Source organism: Patella vulgata, chromosome 4 (genome assembly GCF_932274485.2).
Source record: "Patella vulgata chromosome 4, xgPatVulg1.2, whole genome shotgun sequence".
Lineage (NCBI taxonomy): Eukaryota > Metazoa > Mollusca > Gastropoda > Patellidae > Patella > Patella vulgata.
Window position 1 is genome coordinate 59,226,877 of NC_065882.2, and position 17,087 is coordinate 59,243,963.

Here is a 17,087-nt window from a genome sequence, read left to right on the forward strand (position 1 = left end):
CAAAATTTACATGTAGCATCTCTCAAAATACCAATAATTTTCCACTTTTTTAAATATCCGGACGGACAAGAAATATATTTTTAGAATCTGTGGACAATATGCAAACAGAAAAAATGCACACCAGTTGCAATGATTGTAATATTAGAGATCTATACTGAAAAATGTATGCTTACCCCCTGAACATGCCACTGATTGAATTAATCTAATCTATGGTTGCAGAACTTACATTACCAAAGGAATCTGTCTAACAGCTATGTTTTACCATCCCTGGCTAACATATGCACATATAAACTAAAATAGGTGCAATAAATATGAATTATGGTTAAAAATAGGCCTTGATGAATGAAAAAAATGCCATATTTGGTCTATGATCACCCCTCTCTAACAGAAGGGTCACAGAATACACAATTTTCACAAATTTGGGAATATTTCAATGTTTCCAACATCTCAAACCTCAGAGGCATGTTACAAATTTGTATTGCAATCCTTGTGCTGAAGCAAGATGTCTGGAACTTTACATTAATTTCCTGAAAAAATGAAGTCAAAAAAGTAGTCATGACAGACTTGACAACATAAAAAGAGGCCTGAAAAGGAGAAAAATTAACATTTTATTGTTTTATAGGCAACATAAATGCAGCAAACACGTAGGAATATTTGGTGATCTGTGTCCAAATAGGCTATAGCTAACCAATGTTTTTCTGCTTTTGTATGACCAGTGATAACGCATCAATTTAACCCTTAAATAACATTTTGAATTAAACAAGATAGACAAACTCATCCAACCAGTCGGCCAAACTTCGGTATCAAATTGATTCGAGTTGCTCTAAATGAAGCCAAAATGTCAAGTCATGTCGAATCCAGAATTATTTCTCTACAAACTGAAAAGGGCCTAGTCTCTGTACGTTGAAGACTAGGGGGTTCTGGGTGACCGAGACTAGAAAGGGCCTACCAAGCACTAGACTTTCAGACACTACAGGTATTGATACTTTAAAATAGGCTTTTCCAGTTTATCGTAAAATTTTGCTAATTACGCGAATTGATACAATTTTTAAAAATATGATTGAAGTATTATGTTAGTGGTATTATGGGGTGGTATTTGGTAGTATTTAATTAATATTAGGTGTTATTGGCCAATTGGGTATAGTATTGGGTAGTATTGGGTAAAGCGTCCTGACGCTTAATGAATGAATGAAATGTTGTTTAATGGCGCGTCAACTCCAGCCGGGCTATATTGCGCCAAACATTTGGCGAATTTAACGAGAACCTGCCGCTTAAAGATGCCTTCCCACAGTGTGATTTGGGCTAAAAACCATTTATCAACCCAAATCACAATCCAGGGGCCTCGTGAAATTTCAGATTTTGTAAGGTCCCGTGATTATTTGATATTTAATTTTTTTAAAAAAAATTGAAATCCTATAGCTAGATTATGTCCCGACATGGATTCAATCGGTTTTTTTTAAAAAGGATTACCAATACAATTTCACCGGGAGCAAAATAGTGTTGTTTGCAAGTGATTCCTATAGCGCTAAAATATGTATTTTAATTATAAGCTTAAATATTCTGGTTTACAAGAGGTCTTACCAAGGCTAAATTTAGCATGTCCTAATGTATATGTTTAGCTGTCACAAGCCGGATATATCCCTACCAGGCCCAGTAGCACGGAAATTTCTGAGGTTTGCCGAGTGCGCCCAGTAGGTTAGTCACGTGACGAGATGAATCACGTGCTAAAAATATGAACCGTAAAATCCATGATATATGACGTCAACGGTAACATCCGTGTTGAACCGAGCGGAATCTCTCACCCGTATTAAAGCACCCGGATTCGAAATGAAGTTAGCAAACATATTTCTAGCGCCAATAAAAACCTATATCACGAAAATAATTGTTACCATTATATTAGAAAATAACATTTTAAGACATATTACCGTAAACATACTAATATATCGCACACTAGGCTAATTACTGACCACGCAGAAAAGGAGTACGTCCATTTTGCATCCGGTAATATATCTCGAAAACCCAATATGGGAGGCTTCTCGTAGTTTATTCATCAATTGATTCTGGGAAATAAAAAAACATTAAGCCACCAAAGCTGGTTTCGGTGTTTTTGATGCAAAATGTACGCACCCCTTTTCTGCGTGCTCAGTGGGGGGCGGGGTGTCTATATCATATATACTTTGCATTAATATGTCTTAAAATGTTATTTTCTAATATAAAGGTAACAATTATTTTCGTGATATTGGGGCTAGGAATATGTTTGCTAACTTCATTTCGAATCCGGGTGCTGGATAACGAGTGAGAAATTCCGCACGGACCGTGTTGAAGTGATTTGTTTTTGAGTTCACTCTGTTAACAAATGTTTGTTGTATTTTTGTATTGTAAGAACGATGTTTTGACTTGTTGATATAAAATGAAATGGCGGTGGTGAAAACAGATTCAAAATTAGAAGAACTTAGAAAAATTGTCAAAGAGAACAGTTATCTGGTAAACGATGAATTGCAAAACCCAACATTATTAGGTCAAGCTGCAAAAACATGCAACGTTGAGTGTGTTGAATTTTTGTTGAATTCTGGAGCACATGTGGACATAGTTGATCTTCAAGATAAAACGCCCATGTATTATTGTCTAACAGCTGATGAAGGTGTCAGATCGGAAGACAAAGTGGCATGTTTAAAGTTGCTGATAAAAGCTGGATCCCAATTATATAGGGGACTTGACAGTGTGGGAAGTACACCTCTAATGGTAGCTGCCAGTCGGAGTGAAGTTGACTGTGTGTCAGAAATTCTCCAGACAGGATATATACATGGCCCAAAACAAGACTTATTAACTCAATCAAATAAAACTGTTACAGTTGGTGGGATGTCCAATGATGAAGATTCTGGTGATGATGATGGTGATCATTATGAGAATGACCATGATGATGTTTCTGAAAGTACCATAGACAGTTATGAATATGATGAGGAATTGTTTAAAGAACATCCGACTCATTACTTGAAACATAAAGCACGGTACCGTACATCTATAGACTTCAGAAATAAAAGTGGATTTACTGCCCTTGGATGTTGCCTTTTTAATAAACCATCCAAACCACCGGCATCTAAAACCATAGCTTGTTTGCGGCTACTAGTTGGTGCAGGATGTGACTTTGAAATTACAGTGACATCAGCAGACTTTTTGATCGACTACAATTTAGCAGAGCAAGCTATTAATGTTGGCTTAGACGCCTCTATTGTCAAATGTTTAGTGGAACTTGGTTGTCAAGTGGATTTTACAGACAAAATGGCAATGGCGATTAAAGAATTTGATCTTGGGTTTGTTCGATATCTGATGGATGCTGGCGCTGACGTGACATCCGATTATCCCACACAAAACAATGCATTACACACCATTCTTCTTTCTAACGGTTGTTGTCTACGCGATATTACATGTACGGATTCGTGCCATCGTGCGAATTTCAACAAAATAAAAACAATGATGAAGTTCTTTGTTCTTGAAAATGTAAACATGGACGCTTTAGGTGATGATGGTGTTCCGTGTGTAGTTTTAGCATGTCTGTACAAGTTGATTGATTTTACTTTCCCGCTGGAATATTTGTTATCAGAAAATGTTTCTCTTCCAGACAATATGCACAGGTGGATGAAATCTTGTCATGAAATGTGGACATCAAGATACTTTGACGAAGGCACTGGGAAGTTTGAGCTATTGAAACTTCTATACAGTTGTGGTCTTTCATCAAAGGGGTGTAATCAGTTCAGAGAAAATGAAGAGCTAAACTCTACGATCGTAAACTGGCTGACAGAAAATGTTAATCAACCACAACCTTTAATGACATTATGTAAACATAAACTACGTGGGATACTAGGTAACGATATTAAAACTAAAGTTCCGCTTCTAAGACTACCTCTAATGCTTCAGAATTTATTGTTATTAAAAGATGTTCTAACTTCTGAATGTTTTGAGTAAAAATGAGTCATTGCTCCACCATCTCAGCATAGATGACATTCTTTCATTCTTTTTATCGTATATTTGATGGTCCCATTTGTCAGATTCTGCTAGGACCAGGAAGCTATAGAAAAGGTATTTATTAAAAAAAACTATGGATTTGTGTTGAGGGGTACAAATGGGCGGGCCATAATGACGTATGAACATTATCTCAAGGACACAAACGCTGTTTTGAAATAAAATCATTGAAATAAAATTGAACCGTGTTAGTCCCAAAATGACCTAGTTTGTGTCGAGTGGGTGTTAAACCCCATTTATCTCTCGCTTATATCAAACTCCAACTGCCAAGGGATCTTTTACGTGCATACCAGTAGAAAACTTACGAGGTTGGACAGGCGATCCTACTCCTTGTCACGTACAACCGAGGAATCGAAACCACTCCAGTTGAGTTCGATATAAGAGTAGTCCGTAGCACACTGTATGATATATGCCCATCTTCATTAGCCCAGTCGAAGCAGAAAAGTAGGATGTTAAACCTCATTTCATTTCTGTTTATTATTTTCATCAGCATGACATGGGACAAGTTCGGAAAGGATTAACGTACCCAGAGGTGAGTTATCATAAGTGCCGCAAATATATATATTATGTATTATATACTTAACAACCTCTTGTTGTATTTTTACTTTATATCATTTATAATCTATTGTCATTGTAATCTATTATTGTACCTATGTATAAAACTGTGTGACTTATGTACAACTATGTGTATACATGCATAATAACATCTGAAGCTGACTTGTGATTTGTTGTACATCACAATGAAGAAGTAAAAACGGTCTGTTTGTTTTTAACTTATTTTTAATTTTTTGTTATGTATTTATCTACCGTGAACTTAGAAATATTTGTACTTTATATACAAGAAAAAACTACATGTATTATCTGTGTCTCAGATAAAGTGGGTTAGTACTTTATATACAAGAAAAAACTACATGTATTATCTGTGTCTCAGATAAAGTGGGTTTTCTAACCGTTTCCCTGAAAATTCCCTAAACCCGTATTTTTGCCATACAACACAACTCAAGAGGAAGATAGAATACATGACAACTTATTTTATAAATGGATATAGGCCAAGATCTGATTTCCCATATCTCTAAAAACAACATACTTAACGATATCTACACGACCAATAGAAAACTAGCAATCTGATTAAAATACAGATCTATATTTCGTTTCGTTTTTTTTATACATTCGATGGCCTACACTACATAAAGATCTGCTCAGTTGTACTGGGAGGTCGTGTCGGGGGTCATACGAGCAGTTTTTTACCCTATCACATCAGACATTGATTAATCAATCAGCGTTGGCGTTTCTACAGGTTTACCCACAGTTCCGTGCAGAGCACGCCAAGAACTTGCCGTAACAGACCGTTTTATTGGCTAATTCCTCACATCTACTAGAACGCCTGTTACATAACAACTCTTCCAGATCCTATAAACTATAAAAAAACGAAACGAAATAGGATCTGTGTTTTAATCAGATTGGAAAACTAGCAACCAGTATTTGCAGGTGAATTTCCTAGTCTTCTTTGCACCAAATATATATATGTAGCCTTCTTAATGTTCAAATTATCATCAAATAAAAGCTATCAGAAACACGTAGAGTAAAACTCGGTTGCCTTGGTTAACTTTATATGAAGATAAAGTGGATCCCAGAAACATTTCAAACTGAGTTGGGGTTAATCCCCCTAGATATTGCCAGTTGAAATAATCCGTGTTTCCTATTAAATTTACGTATAAAGGGGATAGCTATGGGTTACATGGGACTCTTCAGTTACTGGTGGAAATCAATCTCCTCCAATAGAGCATAGGCAGTTTGAGTGGCCCTCTTCTCAGTCGTTTATCAATCTCAAAAGGCAAGTAATTTGTAATATAAGGGAGGTAACTCTTATTTATGTTGTCAAATTATTTTTTTCCAATGTTTTCAGTAGTTGTCAAGAACAAAATGTATACTATGATGCTAGATTATTTGATATACACCAATCGAGAAAATAAATTGCATTGTTATTTGTTAAGAGGAATTTCTATCATATTCTTATTTTCCCTAGATGGGCAGTAACCTTTAATGAAAATGTAAAGGAAAGGAATATTGTGTGTTTAAAAGTAAATCAATGACGAGATCGAGCGAATTTAAAGATGTACTTGTACAAGTTGTAGACCTTACATTCAACTTTGACAACATGATAAGATATTCAATCAATTTAAAATTTTAGTTGAGTTTCGATGGTATTCCTCTAAATTTTGTATCATGTTCACATTCAAATGGTGCATTGTATTTTATTGGTTTCACCTTGATTCCGAAGTTTCCCCGGTGGTGCAAGATGAAGGGCAGTGTTCACGTTGGCGAGTAGGCTACATAAAAAGAACCCCCGACAGTCCCTCGAAATTTCGCCCACAGCACACTGTATGACATACGCCCGCTCAATTAGCCCAATTAAAAGTAGGACGTTAAACCCCATTTCATTTCACTTGTTTCTCAATTTGTTTGATTCGGTACCCGGTTTCGCGCGGCGGTAGTCTGCCTACCTTAGCTCTGACACCACTGAACCCTAATATGGCAGACATACAAAATTATAGAGACCTTTAAGTAGACCTAATAATAATGATAAAAAATAAATAAATAAATAAATAAGAAATGCAACACCAAATTAAAGTTGTAGAGTTTTTTCATAAAGACAATGAAAATGGAAATATATATATGAATGAAACGTCCTACTTTTCTGCATCGACTGGGCTAATGAAGATGGGGGGGGGGTGCAAATGAAGCAATAATGTGATACGCCAAGTGTTACATAGTGGGGTTATTTAGAGCCCTGGTGTCGGACGACTCAACCAACGTATTTTGATATTTGTGGACGACTTAACTACTAGGCTACACTAGACTTTTCTTGTCAGACGAGTTTGCTTCTGGACGAATTTTTTTAACCAGTGTAACAGTTTAAATTGACTCCCGGTGTGCGTTTTCTCCTGGGCACTTGCGCATGTGCAAAAATGTTGTGGGCTAGAGTGTCGCGCTTCGACCTCTAGCTGGCCAGATGGCTTGCAGTTGTGGTTTCGATCCCTGTGTCAGAGTACCGGACTCAGTACCGGTATGTGGCTTTGAGATACCTTCTCAATCTCGTGGGTCTAGGCCTACTCCGGTTTCCTCCCACAGCAAAGACCCCTGCGCGTGCGCTAAGACCATTAAAATGAAAATAAGACAACACTAAGTACACACACACATATTCTCTCATGTCTGCGATATATTACTTCTGTGGAAGCAGACGTTAAAGCACCTAGTAGTAGTTTTCTATTGACTATCGCATTCGTACTTAGACAAGTAGTACCAATTGATCGATCATCATGGCAGATATTACAAGTGAAAGAGATCAGATTCGACTTCAGCAGTTCCGTGAAAAGATAGAAAGAATAGGATTATACTTAGCGACACAAGTCACAAATCTGAAAACACCCATTTCTTGAACATGAATATATGTTTATCACCCCATTCCATACAGAGAAAAGAAAGTGGTAATAAATACTTCTTGTAAATTTGGGTTCAACAACAACATGCAATTAAATTGCACATTATTTAATGCATACTCGGTTATACAAGGGACAATTATTTTATATTAAATTTTCGCCTAAAGATCGTCAAGTTGTATTTCAGTTATCGAAATAAACAAACAATAGAAACTCGACACCCTCTCCAGGTAGATATTAGTGTAGAAACCGATTTGACCGTAAGAAAATCTTGGGGGAAATCCTATCACGGGGAGTCAATGCACACCGCGTCCATAACGGTGTTGACTCCTACAACTGCGCATGCGCTAAACGGTAATCACACACAAAACCGACTTAACCTAGTTTTATTTTTTAAGAGCAGATTTCTTCCAAATAGGCCTAGAATAAAAAAAATGTGCGGTTATTTTTATTTTCTATTGCTTTATCTAATTTTAATGTTTTGAAGTTGTGCAGTATTTTCGTTTCATTTTTGCTTATATTTTGTTTTTGCCAGGGGAACTAACTGTCATATTATTATTATAATTTCCGGTATAAACAAAGCAGATTTTAGAAGTTTTAAGGGAATTATTTTATCAAAATAATATAAGTAATAATGGCAAATCAACCGCCAAATCAAATAGAACAGCTACAAAAGGCCCTAAAGCTTACTCAAAGACTTCGTTCTAATGTGACTCAAGTATTTCAAAAACTCTCCGATGGATTCGAGGACGTTGAAAAGAAAGATAAATATTTGTTGAATGATCTTCACAAAACGTTGAGTTCTGTCAACACAGATTTAAGGTACGGTAAATATAATGGCTAGTGTAAAATATTTAGAAATATACGGGCCTATTTTTTTTAAAAGTGACCCCTTTTTTATGTACGGTACATAAGTCGCAATTTGCGATAAAATAAGATATGAAAGTGACGATTAAAATTTGATTTTGGCAACAACTTTGACGATAACATTTTGAGAACTGGTGGAAAAAAATCTTAAAATTGTAATTGTATAGGGCTATCCTAGATTAACCATTACATTGTGTGTCAGTCACGTGGCAGAATAGATTAATCAGATTAATCAACTCGCCGATAATCCGGATCGTGTTAATAATACAATCGTCTCGGATTATTGATTTTTTGATTGATAATTGCCAATGATATATGTAAAGCCTATCTCAAGTCATTATTTACTCCTAATGATTAATCCAAGTGGTGATTATTTGATGTTTCATTTTGTCTTTAAACAAAAAAATAAATGGAAATAATCAAAATGGCCGAGAGTTCTCTTTGATGAGAATTTAATATTTTGAATGCCATTTACTGTAGCTTCATACGACATGTAAAATATACAAGCAAGTCTAATCGGATGTTTTTATTTCAATTTATGTTATCACAATTCTCAAGTGAGAAAACGGTCTGCCATTTGCTTCATATTACCACCACCAAATGTTCTAAAGTGAACAACAAGTACATATGTAAGAATCTCTTACAAATAAAATATTCAAGTTAGCAGAAACTAATATGAACATATTTGTAGGTAAAAATTATCATCCATTTTGACAGAAAAAAATTGAAAGCCAGTGTGAGCCCTGATTAATAACTCATATAATGTTATTCTTCAATGTATGTAAATAATTTTATTTAAATCAACATATAATATGTAATATGTATTGGACGATAAATTTGCAATAAACAACAAACATACTTCAGTATCATTTATCAAAATGTCAGATACATTTCCGTTGTCAGGAATGTTCAGCACCTGATTAAAGTACAAGTTTCTCCTTTACCTAGCGCTGAAAGTACAAGACTGTCATTACCTGCTGTCCAGTGTCCTGAACGAATCTGCCACATCCAACCAAAGTACATTGGTCCAATCGTTCTGCCATCAACATGCCAGAAATTATTTTAGATTAATTGATGATGTGATAAAGATTATTTATTTATTTGCTGTTATGTACTTACCCATAAAATATAATATAATCTCAGAAATTGTATTAAAACAAACACAACTATCTTGCTCCAACTGGTCTTTAAAGAAAACAAATGTATTAAAACAATTACAACTATCAATTTATTTGTTGTTCCAAGTTGTCTTCTAAATTGGTGGTCTTCTGTCTTGGTCAAAGTTGTCTTTAGTCCAACTTGTCATGCTTTTATAGATTAGAACTAAACCTCTTTGGGAATGCAAACTAAATGTTTGATTTCATTATATTAGTTTGGGAATCAATTGTCCTACCATGGTCTTTTAAAATTTAAAGTTGATCTAGGTTATTGTATAATCTTATTCTTAGAGATTAAATGAGCTGAATCTTATACCTAACTGTTTTTATTACAGTGATTTAGAAGCTGGGAGTTCATCATTAGGTCCATTAACAGCAGCCAGCAATTCTACAAACAGTACATTAATATGTGTAGACCCTATAATAGATAAAACCTCCACCTATACACAGTTAATACATTCTTACAAATGGACAGATAAGGTTTGTAGGTTAATATATCATTATATCTCATGGTATTATCTCAAATGCAACCGCTATTTATTATTTGCACTTTTTGCAAACTTTGAATTGTACTAAACTTTACTGCAAATAGGGGGGGGGTGGATGGCTTAGTGGTTAGCACATGCGCGCTGTATCATCAAGTCTGTCATTGAGTCAACTGGCGTGGTTTCAAATCCCCGGTTGTACGTGACAAGGAGTAGGGTCGCCTGTCCAACCTCGTGGGTTTGCTCCGGGTCCTACGGTTTCCTCCCACTGCTAAAGACCCCTACACACAAGCAAATTATAGAAATAAAATTGAACCATATGTTAGTCCCGAAATGACCTAGTTTGTGTCGAGTGGACTTAAACCCCATCTCTCTCTCTCTCTCTCTCTCTCTCTCTCCTTACTGCAAATAGAACGAGCTAGCTTATGTATGGTTTGTGGGGGTGGCCACGTATCAGTTGAAATTCAACAAAGAAAATGTTCATGTTTTAGTCTCTAAGTACCAGTAGCCAGAGTTTTGTATTGACAAGACATTAGACTAGACCCAATTCGTTTCATTTCCTTAAAACATTCTTAAGAAATGACTCCATCATCTTTTATAATAATCTCTGTAATAAATTAAAACCAACAAGTTCTTCATGTACTGTCTATTTATAGATGAAGGAACAGGCATCTTATGCCAACAATTTACTGAAAGAAAATCCATTTAAAAGAACACCTATACAAAGTGGGACGTTTGCAAAAAGATTACGCAGAAGTCAACCAGCATGCTGTTATCCTCAAAGGTATCTTGCATTGTAATAATTTATTTTAAAGTGGACGTTTGCAGTGGACAAAATAGTTATTAGAACCTTCACAGTAGATTTCCATTGATTATTTGAAGTGTTTGCATCCTACATAAATTAATAACTGAAACATCAAAGTTAGATAAGTGTGGCATTCTGAAACCGGACATTTATACCCAGCAGGGCATTTTTTGGTATAGTAAGTAGACGGGAAAATGCCACACTGCTGAATGAATAAAATAACGAAGCAGTGGGGCGATACCGATGATGTCATTTGAGAATCAAGAGCTTTTGGTACTGTTTGAGATATGGAAAGTAGCATATTTAGGTAAACACAAAGCGCAAGGCGTTCCCATCCCGAATCACAATTTATTTTCACTGCTCCTTTAATTCAGTATCCAGATTTCTGTTTTATGATGTCACTTGCCGTGAAGTAGATGAACCAATCCCTCAGTTACTATTACCGTTAATTTGTAATCACAATGTACACACATTATTAGTGCTTTCCTAAAGAACTTCTTATTATTATCTGAATCCTTGAGATGGCTGCAAATAATACTTTTAGAAACATTAACAAATGGAATAAGAAGTTGTCATGTTTTTTTTTCTTATTTCAGTAATGTGGATATTTTGTTAAACAGTTTGATACATCAATATAGAGACACAATGCATATATCAGTTGTTAGACCACTTGGTAGTTCCGCTGTTGTACTGGTTAGTTTCTTAATTACTGCTTATTTAATGTGGTGACTACTTAAAGATACATTATGGGAGCTTCGATAACAAGTTGGCAGTTCTCACTATAATAGTTAAAAACTAGATAATGTAAAGGCAATTTGCTGAAAATTTCATTCAAATTAATCCACTATGAACCGAGAACTAAGCGGTTGATATTTGCAGCTAGCCTTGATCATCATTACTAAAGTCAGTCCGATAAACAGCATAGTCTCGATTATCCATTTAATCTTTAAAACGTGATGGAAAGTTGTGCAGTAAATCGGCTCACAATCCACTAAAGATCGCAGGCTAGCGATGCCATCTAGAGTTGATTATGGTCTGGATAGGTTAATTAATGTCTAATTAATAATTTAGATAACATTTCAGGCCTAAAGAAAGACCTGCAACAGACAGATTTAGCTCTTGCATAATGTATGTTTAAATCTAATAGTGCTGTCAATTGATGATGGTTATCGGTGTATGTAAATTGATAATTAGTCGCTAAAAATAGCAATTTCTACACAAAAACAAACATGAAAATGAATTGGAATTTTGAAAGTGTAGTAAACCATAAAGGAGCTAATATAGTGTCCAGTAGCCTATTACATGTGCCTGTGTACAAAATTTAATAAGTTGACTGTGTTTTCACTTTTCAGGTAGTTTTAGGTAAAACATTGAAAGCTTTATTAGTGCTACGAGGTATGGTTATAGAATGGGTAAAAGTCAAAGGTTACACAGAAGATTTCCATGGAGAAGATGGCAAGGTAATTCAATTACATACAATTAACGATCATTTTTAAACAGTGGGTCATCGATTTCTGTAATTGTCCCCCGCCTTTCGAAGAAAGCAGGGGACTATTAAAATGGGTTCGTCCGTCTGTCTGTCTGTCTGTCTGTCTGTCTGTCTGTCTGTCTGTCTGTCTGTCTGTCTGTCTGTCCGTCCGTCCGTCCGTCCGTCCGTCCGTCCGTCCGTCCGTCCGTCCGTCCGTCCGTCCGTCCGTCCGTCCGTCCGTCCGTCCGTCCGTCCGTCCGTCCGTCCGTCCGTCCGTCCGTCCGTCCGTCTGTCTGTCCGTCCGTCTGTCTGTCCGTCACACTTTTTGGGACACAATAACTCTCTTCCTAATTGAGCTAGAATGTTCAAACTTGGTGTATGTGTTTATTAGGTCAATGCCTTGATGGAGTTCGAAGAACAGCATTTTCCGCTTAGGGTAAGCAGAGATAAGCAATTTGATTGGTTGATGCTTTGGGACACGATAACTCTCTTCCTAATTGGGCTAGAATGTTCAAACTTGGTGTATGTGTTGATTAGGTCAATGCCTTGATGGAGTTCGAAGATGAGCATTTTCCGCTTAGGGTAAGCAGAGATAAGCAATTTGATTGGTTGATGCTTTGGGACACAATAACTCTCTTCCTAATTGAGCTAGAATGTTCAAACTTGGTGTATGTGTTTATTAGGTCAATGCCTTGATGGAGTTTGAAGATGAGCATTTTCCGCTTAGGTTAAGCAGAGATAAGCAATTTGATTGGTTGATACTTTGGGGCACGATAACTCTCTTCCTAATTGAGTTAGAATGTTCAAACTTGGTGTATGTGTTGATTAGGTCAATGCCTTGATGGAGTTCGAAGATGAGCATTTTCCGCTTAGGGTAAGCAGAGATAAGCAATTTGATTGGTTGATGCTTTGGGACACGATAACTTTAGTTCTAATTAAGTGAGATTGATGAAACTTGGTGTATAGTTTCATTACAGTAATACCTTGACTAAGTTTGATAATGAGCATTTTCTGCTCAGGGTAAGCAGAGCGATACGCAATTTGATTGGTCGAGACTTTGGAAAACAATAACTCTCCTACTTTGATTGTTAGACTATAAGTAAAGATATACTGTTTGATTGTTCAATACTTTGTAAAAGATAATTTGTGATAAATTTATATGTGTCCTCTAATTATTTTCTAATTTCGGCGGGGGACATCAGCCTCACTGTTGGCTTGTTATTTTTAATGATAGTGTGTAAGTTCCTGTAGTAATATTCTAAGAATTTAGATATAAATGGCATTTTTATATATCCTTCTTTTTTTATTGTAATTTTTTGTATCTTTGTTTAAAAGGTTGATATATGGTCATCATCAAGATATCAAGTATTTCAAAAGGTAGTATATCTATAAACTTTAAAAAGAAAATGCACTAAATCTGTTTACAACAGTAGAGAAATAAATGAGGTTTTACGTCCACTCAACATTAAGTGATTACAATAACTACCTTGCGTGTAGAGGCCTTTTGAAGTGAGAGAAATCAAGAGGACTCAGAGAAAACCAACCAGATTAGGCAGGCCACCAGCATGGTCCTTGTCATGTACAAGCCTGGGGTCGGAACTATGTCTTTTGACTCATTGGCAGACCTTCTGATCTAATAAGGTGCCCACGCAATTATAAGTATGTCACATTGCGCCTCATGCACTAATGATTATCTTGAGACAATACATACAATAATTGAATATGATATGCCTTGAAACTTGCCAAATTTTTTTAAATATATTTAAATTGTAAAGCTTTGTAAATCCTATTCTTCTCTTATTGATATCTCAATTGATATTTAAGAATCCCTGTGCAACAGCAGTACAACAGACTTAGGTTAAAGTAGAGATTTTTTAATCTTCATAACGTTTCAAATGATAAAGGGTATCGATACCCATATCCGAAGGTAACTTCCTAGATTATGGCCCATGATTGGTCAAAAAATCGCATTTTTAGCTTGTGGATTCTCTAGAGGTAACAAATTTTTTTCCGATTTTAAAAACCATTTAGATATTTCACCATTCCCCCATGATGAAGGTTGAATTTGAATTTCAGGACAATTGAAATGAAAAAGCCCAACAAAATGTCCACTCTTTGTACGCAAATTGTGTATAAATATGCAATACAAAAGTTATGGACCCTCTAAAAGTCACAATTTTAATCCAATTTTGATGAAACTTAAAACATGTCTTTATATTCCAAAAATCTCAGTCCCTTTTGATATTTGCACATTTCAGACCATAACTTTCTGGATTATGGCCCTTGATTGTACAAAAAAATTGTTTTTGTTGTTAGCTTGTTCTCTATCCATCTCTTGCAAAATGTGGGTGTATCCTGCCTGGCAGCCACTGGTTATGTTTCATAAGATATTTGGCCATTTTGTTGATACATACTTGTAGTTATACACCCTATCCATTTATTTTACAGATAACTCAACATGTTACAGCTGCCACACTTCATTATTATGCACCAGAAATGCCAGAAATTGCCATTAAATCTCTAATTGTAAGTACAACTTCTTCTCTGGAAAATTAAATATATTCATTACAAAATAAACAAATATTCATATGAATGTGCAGTAATCATTGAGAACAAATTTATTTTTTGAAATAAAAACAGATTATGCAGTGATGAGGCAGTCCCTATGAACCAGAATAATTTTTTTACATGTCCTTTAGATATGCCCAGTTGAATACTAGCATCTGTTTATGCCAAAATTGGGGAGTCAAGGGGTAAAACGCTGGCTCACTAGCTTGGAGATCATGTGTTCGATCCCTGCATTGGCCGAGAAAGTTCATAAGGATTTTCCGGGGTGGTTTCCCCTTGTGAGTGGTGCAGGATGGAGGGCCTGACAAGGACAGCTGTCTAGTCATTTGGATTGGACAGAAAACCAAGGTCCTGTGTATACATTGGTGTGTACGTAAAAGATCCCTTGGCAGTTAGAATTCGATATATATAAGTAGGCCATAGTGCCGCTGCCCGGGCAAAATTTCCCTCATAGCACACTGTATGGCATATACCCATCTTCATTAGCCCAGTAGGACGTTAAACCCCATTTCATTTCATTTATGCGGAAGTTGATTTCTGGGTAATGACATTGTTGAGTTCAGAAAGAAAATGGCATGGAGAATGGAATTTTAATGGATATTTGCTACAAGCTCAGTTCACGGCTTCCAGAAGACAATATATTTTGTAGACAATATGTTTGTATGACAAAGCTGCAATTTGGCCGTCCATTTGTCTGTGGCAAATATATGTCTGATGTTCTAGTGCATTTCAGTAGAATTAATAACTAGCTATCTCACAGCTGTCCATGGTTACACTTCAAAAAATATCTAAGGACATCGGGCAGTACTTAATTGAAAAAAGAGAGAAATTCCTTTTAGTTCACAAAGTAACACTGTTCTTGTAGAAGTTCTAATATGTTTCGACCTTTCTAGGATACTAATCCTTCCTTCTAAATAATTTGAACAATTTCTAAGATTTATCACAGATATGTTTTCCTTTTATCTATTAAACAGATTTGGTTGCAGTCATATTCAACACTTTTCTCAACTCCATGTCAGAAATGTGGCCAGTTTTTACAAAATGGACTGCCACCAACGTGGCGAGACTTACGGACGAAGAAGGCATACCATGAACGATGTAAACTAATGGAAAAATAAACTAAGACTATAAAACATCTCGATTGTGTAAAGGACATTTTGTATGAAAATCACTGCCAAAGTAATAAAATATCAAAAAATGATTAGAGGATGTATTTTTTTATATGCCCACATGTGTGTGTATATTCTTGTTACCCCTGTCCGTCAGGATGTTCACATTTGTTTGTGGACACTTTAAAGGTCACAATTTTTATCCGATTTTAACGAAACTTGCAATATAGGTTGATATCTCAAAGATCTTAGTTCATTTCGATAGTGGCATGTATCGGACCCTAACTTCATGGATTATGGCCCCTGATTGTATTAAAGTTTGTTTTTTTAGCTTGTTCTCCGTCCATGTCTTACAAAATGTGGGTGTATCTGGCATGTTAACTGCTTGTTGTATTGCAAAAGATGCTCGTTCCAAGTCTACTGTAAATGCATTTAAAATCCAGAGCTAGATAGGACACCTTGAAAATGTAAAGATTTTGTTCTGAGGGCAACTTTGTACATAGGTCCTACTAATTACTGACACAAACAGATTAGAGCAATTCTTTAGTCAATAGCACCCAAGTATTGCAAAAGTAGCCTACAAGGAAAGATATGTTATAGATATGCATATTCTACACATCATATCCATATTTAATAGATTTCATAAAAAAAAAAATGGATAAATGTTATTTTGACAAGAACTGTGTTTCTTGGGGGGTTTTGTCAATTTCACTTTTAGGTAGAATTTTGCGATTGAAAAACTTAACAAAATACGTTTGAAGTGGTAGGCAGCTTTTGGTCTTTTGTTTTTAAATCCCGAATTCCATTTGAAAAAAAGTGTTGGATTACTACAAATTTGTGTCAGATGTGGCAAGAAATGATTCCTTTTGGCAAACAAAAGAGAATAATGATGAAAAATAGAAGGTAAGAACTCCAAAATAGCCTTATAACAGAGGTGGGGGTATTTTCATATTGCAGCTTAAAAAGGAAGTACAGGAACAATCAGATGCTTCATCTGTGGCGGAGAGCATTAAGTTCAACGAAAAGGTAGAACTGGGCAAAGAGACTAGAATTTACTGAAGTCAGAAGGGAAATTAATAGTGGTCTGCAACCGTTTTTCCAAACAGGAGTTGTCCCCCTTGACGAACACTATTTCATTTCTCTTGTGGTATATTCGAAATTTAAACAT

The 17,087-nt window shown here is 35.8% G+C and overlaps 1 protein-coding gene across 2 annotated transcripts; it reads left to right on the plus strand.

The window, feature by feature from the left end:
- The first annotated feature begins 2,286 nt into the window (after positions 1-2,286).
- On the plus strand, positions 2,287-16,011 carry LOC126818867 (mediator of RNA polymerase II transcription subunit 27). 2 transcript variants are annotated; one of them, XM_050546491.2, is made up of 8 exons: positions 8,002-8,282; positions 9,820-9,964; positions 10,626-10,753; positions 11,371-11,467; positions 12,127-12,234; positions 13,578-13,619; positions 14,691-14,768; positions 15,785-16,011. In XM_050546491.2, exons 1-8 carry the CDS (start codon positions 8,095-8,097, stop codon positions 15,926-15,928), a joined length of 930 nt encoding a protein of 309 aa, XP_050402448.1. In that variant the 5' UTR covers positions 8,002-8,094; the 3' UTR covers positions 15,929-16,011. The 2 variants fall into 2 exon arrangements, 1 of the variants encoding a protein (XP_050402448.1); XR_007679383.1 differs by lacking the exons at positions 8,002-8,282; positions 10,626-10,753; positions 11,371-11,467; ... (2 more) ...; positions 14,691-14,768; positions 15,785-16,011 and adding an exon at positions 2,287-4,552 and having other exon boundaries at positions 9,820-9,957.
- Positions 16,012-17,087: the final 1,076 nt, after the last annotated feature.